Source organism: Neopsephotus bourkii, unplaced genomic scaffold (assembly GCF_033783945.1).
Source record: "Neopsephotus bourkii isolate Nb327-2 ecotype Australia unplaced genomic scaffold, CSIRO-AGI_Nbou_v1 NB_753, whole genome shotgun sequence".
Classification (NCBI taxonomy): Eukaryota; Metazoa; Chordata; class Aves; order Psittaciformes; family Psittacidae; genus Neopsephotus; species Neopsephotus bourkii.
This window is the reverse complement of record NW_026901251.1, coordinates 2,147,032-2,153,202: the sequence shown is the minus strand read 5'-3', so window position 1 is coordinate 2,153,202 and position 6,171 is coordinate 2,147,032. Positions and strand designations below refer to the sequence as shown.

The 6,171-nt window shown below is 39.3% G+C and overlaps 1 protein-coding gene across 6 annotated transcripts in view; it reads right to left on the bottom strand.

Annotated features, from left to right (window-relative positions):
- Positions 1-1,780: 1,780 nt before the first annotated feature.
- NOL4 (nucleolar protein 4) overlaps positions 1,781-6,171 on the bottom strand; it is a 193,327-nt gene continuing 188,936 nt past the window's right edge. For all 6 annotated transcript variants that reach the window (XM_061354882.1, XM_061354885.1, XM_061354883.1 and 3 more), the window contains one exon: positions 1,781-3,724. In XM_061354882.1, coding sequence (XP_061210866.1) covers positions 3,531-3,724 — 194 coding nt within the window. In that variant the 3' untranslated portion in view covers positions 1,781-3,530. The remainder of the gene's footprint in view (positions 3,725-6,171) is intronic.

Sequence of the window (6,171 nt, the reverse complement as noted above, 5' to 3'; positions counted from 1 at the left end):
CACAATGAAACTCCAGGATCACTGGAGACTTGAGGCTGTCTCAAGGAAGACCAACACCTGCCAGTCTGCACTGATAAGGTTCTTTAGGAGACATCCATCAACCTGAAGTACAAATTTGATAAAGATATTGGGTATAAGGATAATGATTTTCTGAAGGCAGGCTTAGCAGTCATACTCAGCCTTAAAACAGCCTTACCCTAACAGCAACATGTAGGCTGAGTTGACCGGGCAGTCATTACTGAAGATGGGGACAAGAGAAAGAAATAACTTTGAAGTTAGCTCTGGATACCTGACTCAGCCTACAGCTGTTGCAAGATCTTCTCCACCTGTGCCTGTACTACCCTACCAGGTCCAAAGCAGGCAGAAAGTAGGTGGCTCTGAGACCTATACAGCATCTAAGAGGGCAAATTTATTTGTGAGGCTTAGATCTAGATTTGCACACATAAAAGTAGACTGAGATTTACTGGCTTTTCCTTCACCGGTAAGTCTGAACTTCAGTACCCTCTTAGAAAAAAACAAAGTTAAAACCGTAGTTCAATCTATGATCCATTCTGAAGAATAAATTAATAAGTCCAGTGGAAACAACTATAGAGTAAAAAGCCCATCAGTATGCTGGTATTTGGAATACATAAACCACTTGAGGACTAAAAGCTAAGCATCTGCATGAGCCTTCAGAGAAGGAGGTCTGTTGCTCCTATAATTAAAGAAGGCCCTAAGGGTTTCAGAGAAGGCAGCCAGAAGAAGAGGATATTTGTGCCGTAGAAGGCATGCTTGGAGAATTATCAAAGTAGGATGGGGTTGGAGCAGTAAAACCAGGAGACTAGCCATAGGCGTTGAAGATCATATGGTGACCCTCAACTTTCCTACTTCTTCCTCAAGAGGAGTAACTGGGGAGGACCAAAGAGGAGCCAGAGGGTAGAATGCTGAAGTAAATCCTTTTAACATCCTCTAGCCTTTTGTCCTTACCTGAATTTAGCAAGACAGTGAATCTGCACAGCTGAGAGTCATGCCTGGCTCTTACACAAACTGCTGGTTGCTGCTTAGTTGGCAATTTGAGGCACACTGCCCTGAACAACAGCACTAACAAAACTTTGAAACCTAGGCACAGTTACCACTCCTCTGTGGAAGATGCATGCCAGAGCTTTTCTTTGGATGAGGCCAAGATAGTGACCTGGCAAAAGCCACTGTGACCTGGCACAAGCGACCTGTTTAATCCCCTCCTGGCATGCAAGAAATAAAATAAACTGTAGATACTTGAAAGTGGATGGGAGAAAAAAGGCACTTAGCTCCTAACAGGCTTTTGAGTGTCTTGTGACACAAAAGCTGAGACAACTACACATCTATAGTAGAGACAAGATACAGGATTTCGCAAGAGTGAGAAGATGGTGAGAAGAGATTTCTCAAGTGATGGGCAGCAACTAGTAAGAATTCTCAACAATATTCTCATATGCAAGAATAAGTGCCTTTAAAAAGACAGCCACTAGATTTTTAAGAATAAATGGAGAGTGGCAAAAAGCTTTGCCTCCAATTATAAAATGCTAGTGACTCGGATCTCATGATTTATTGACCACTTGCTTCTGGCTCCTACTGATCAAATTCTTCGTTAATGTAAAGCTGCAGCTAGATCAGGCTACTGGATTTACTCAATAATTTTGAGAAATGAAGTTTGGGTGTCTGCATGAATTGGGCTGGAAGGCCCTTCTTCCTGTTTAAAGACAATAACATTTAGAGCTTTAAATGCTATGTCAAGTTAAACGTTATAATGTTTCACAATCATGTATTTAAACACAGAAATCTGTTTATTTACCCAAACAAAACAGAGGAAATGATTCCAGCCCTCAGGTTTTGAATTCTCATTTAAATATGTGAACATCAGTCCACAACTTAGAGATGTTTGTGTATCTATGTACCTCCAAAATACTCATATTTCATAGGCTTTTTCACATTAATATTCACCAACAGTATCACAAAAGTTCTTTTTCTTTTACATAACTGTAAGCAACAGTAATTCTAGAAACACTAGAGAAAAGAAAGCATAGCAATGTCCACAGTTACAAGAAAAAGTGCACATTACTTGGTCACAATCACAGTCATTACTTGGAAAACTATATGTAACAAGTAGATATAAAATATCACTGATGCCTTAAACTCATTGTCAAAAACGGAATTACATAAAATTTTGTACATGAAATAAGGCAAATTTAGGAATGCACAAGAAACTTGATATTCAACAAAAGCTAAACAACAGAACAGATAGTACAGTAAGCATAAACTAAAGTACTTTTTTCTATATACTTAAAAATAAGCCTGTCGTAGTGCACAAAGAAAACACCATTAATGTGTAATCAATATTATAAAATAAGAAATAGAGGGGTTGGGAAGAGTGGGGAAGGGGAGAGAAGAGTTTTATTAGTTGCAGCTGCATCCATTTACAGTTTTGTACATGTTTTAGCTAGTCCTGGGAATTATACAAATCATACCAGAAGTGTCAATGAACTTCCTTGGTAAGAATTTTGTTTAAATTAAGGAAAAGAAAATAAATACACACAGAGTGCAAATTTTCAGATTGTCACTTGCAACCTCTTAACATTCATCATCTACATCCAATCACAACTAGAGGGACTTGTATAGGACAGCAGCAGTGATCATGGAGTTAGATGAGCTCACCGTAAGAAATCAGTTTCTCTTTTTTATTTCTCAATGATATGTCTTTTTTTAAAAAAAACCCTCAACTCTTTATTAATTGCTAATAAAGCTGCAATATATTACAGGATGGAGTTGAGAATGGTATGAATGCAGGAAATGCATGCTTCCTTTGGAAGATATTCCATAGATGACAATTTACAGTACACGGGGGAAGAATTATCCAGCATCAAGAGTTACTTGTTATAGAAAGAATATGAAGTTGGGGAGAAGGGCACAGTCAGGGGTTCAAGAGAGGAAGGGGGGACTTAAAATAGCTCCTCAAAACATTTTCAGGACCAGTGAAAAAGTTTACCAAAGTAAAAATGAAAAATCTTGAATGAAAACAAAAATCTTTTGTTTTGTTTTTATAAAAATTACATTTTTTTAAAATACAAGATCCTTTTAATTGCAATTGTGCCCTGTAGCAACAGGACATTTGGCAACGTTTTGCCATATACTGCAGCTTTAAGTCCAATGAGTCAGTATCACATTCCACTAATATTGCACTTGGATCTTGAACCATATATTTTTAAACCATCACAGCATCTTCTGTTTCCTCCACTTGTTAGAACGAGTTAATTTCTAGCCACTTTTTCGATATTTATGCTGACACACTAAAACAAAAGCAATAGGCTGGACACAGTAAAGTACCTCAGCAGTACCAGAGGTCGAAGTTCACTTGAAGCACCTTAACACATCACTTTATGGATCAAGAACAGTGTGGCATTATGGTAATTAACTCTCCTAAAAGACTGTGCAGTAACTGAAGTGTGTGCTCTGGGAAATCAAAATGTCATTAGTGGAAACTCTGAGATAAGACCAGGCCAGTGGGAAGGCCACATGACTCAGTTCTGCTGCAAAATAAGGTTTTCCAGTTCATCTGCAGAACGCAATAAAAATGCGGCTGATTCTCGATACCCTGCCACAAGCTGCCTCACTGCATTTATTTCAGTCGGACTCAGCTGGGGTCTAGAGCTTGAACTACTGGAGGATCCAGAGCTGGTTGCTAACTGCCTCTTCATACTGAGATCTGTTGGACCTGCAGATAACAAAGGAAAAGAAAAGAAGCTTCAGATCTGCTGCCAGAGACGTTTCACAGGTTTGTAGCTACGAATGCAGAGTAGCAAAATCTGCTCTCTGCTGGGTGCGACTGAGAAGTAGCAGAAACAAGCAAAAATTGCCTTGTTGCCTTGACAGGATTCACAGCAATTTATATATATGACAAAGACCCTTTAAGCTCTACTTACATAACATGAGCGCCAAGTCCATGGTCTGCAGAAAATTATCCTCTGGGGGGTATCCCAACAGCGTAAGCCACTTGCAGCCCAACACTGCCCTAGGATCTGACGATGGTGAGCAGGCAGAAGGTTCACCTCCTGTGCCTCCCCCAGCTCCAGCTGCCATTGTAGCCTTCATAGCAAGCTGCACACTTGCAGGTTTTTATCACAGAATACCAAACTTATGCTCTCCCAATATCTATCACCACATTTTGTGCTTCAATCAGCATGCAGCCAGACTGTGAATCCCTTACAGATGCAGATAAATGGTCATTCACTTGACTAGTCCTGACACCATGTGATTGCTTATATAAATAGCTGGACATGAATGAGATTAGGCGGGCGACAATCTGGCTGCCTCAGTGAGGGGTACACTATCAACCTGTGGGGGCTGCATACAACTGGCAATATGTTGCAAGAATCTTGTAAGGCCTGATCACTGACAGGAGAATCTGCAGCAATCACCATGTTGCATTGGCAGCTTATACCAATATACTTAGATCATTTCATCAAAGAATATTCACAAGAGCATGTATGCTGCAGAAGACAGCACTCCTGAGGGCAATCTGCAGCTTACTGTGATGGGTGAAAACATCTGCCATTATGCAGTTCGGCTTTGTGTGGAATTTCCCTGTTTGACTATAGTTAATAATCAGCTAAGATATATCATGCTTTGATGAGATGTTTCAATTTTCCACTTAACATAATACATTTTTTACTTCCTGGAGTGTAAATCCAGACAGGTAGAATTGGACTGAGGACTTTTTGAAACATAGGATACAGATGGCAAGTGTGCCTATCAAGCAGCTTATAATGTGCAAATCATTAAAAATATAACTCATTTTGACAGTGTAGCAGATCTATACCTTTGGCATGCAGAAGATCAGACTAGCCTGATCTTCGTCTTAATACTCTCCTAGACATTGGGATCAAGTTATCCAAAGCAATGTATCTTGCTTTCCAATGAGAAAAAATGTCACTGTTCAATTTCACCTGACAATGTATGTCAATGCCAAGGGTTTCTCAGCACTGGCTCACTGGATGGACCTTGCTTCCTAAGAAGACTGGAATAACCTTAAAATTTAGCATCTTCAACTGCAGAACACAGAACACACCGATTCATACTGTAGAGGTTCTCCTAAATAACCCCACCAAAATCACAAGATTCAAAACCAGACTCAGTATCTTAAGCACTAATGGAAAGAGATGTACTGATTTCCAGAAGGTGAAGATCTGGCCATAAACCTTTTTCTGTCTTTTATGCTTATGCAGAGATACGGCTCAGACGACAAAGAATGCAGAGATTGCCATATCCCCAGGCTCATTGAAGTTAATGAAAATCCCCTCTTGAGTGAATGAAAGCAGGGCTGAGACTATGAAAATTCTCAAACAGACAGGGTCCTATTAGATCTTATTTCCTACTATGCAACTAGCGTGAGCAGTACTTAGCCTTACAACTGTATTATCCAGTTTTACACAGGCATAAATGAACTGACTTTTAAATGACTTCCAGTGTACAAAGCATAAATAAAAGGACAATTAGTTCAGTGAATTTGTTTCACTGTGACCTCATGCTGCAGGGAAACAATCACACTGTAAAGAAGCTCAGAGGATATTTCCAAGTAAAATCTTAACCCAGCACAGAGAAGAAGGGTATACAAATCATAAAGCCAGCTGGATTGAATGGTTGTAAGAAGCCATTAAAGACTTCTATATTTATTGAGGTGGTAGTGAAAAATCTACCACTGACATATTGAGGGCATTGTGCTCCATATGAACCTACTTTAACTTTTATGTTCTTTCCTTGACTCTCATTCATGTCACAGCCAAAACCACACAAACAATATATGGCAGAACACAGCTCCTGCAGCAAGGCATGTCTTTTTCTGAGACAAAACTGAAGGGCTTTTCTCATTGGTAATCCAGATTTTTAAGTGATTGAATAAATTTTATAATATTATTTCACTCATAAGAGGACAATACATAGAAATGTTTGTTTACGTCTCTGAGGTTTTCCTTACAAAAATTGATGACACAAAGTAAAAGCACCACTCTGAAAGGAAAACTAGAAGAAGACCAGATGTCCAGCACACATAAATCAGCGTAACTCCTCACAAGTCCATACGATCACAGTGTTTTACACAAACAGAAGATCTGGCTCTATATTCCTAGATGTCTGGATTAACTATCATGAGAGAAGTTCTTTAAC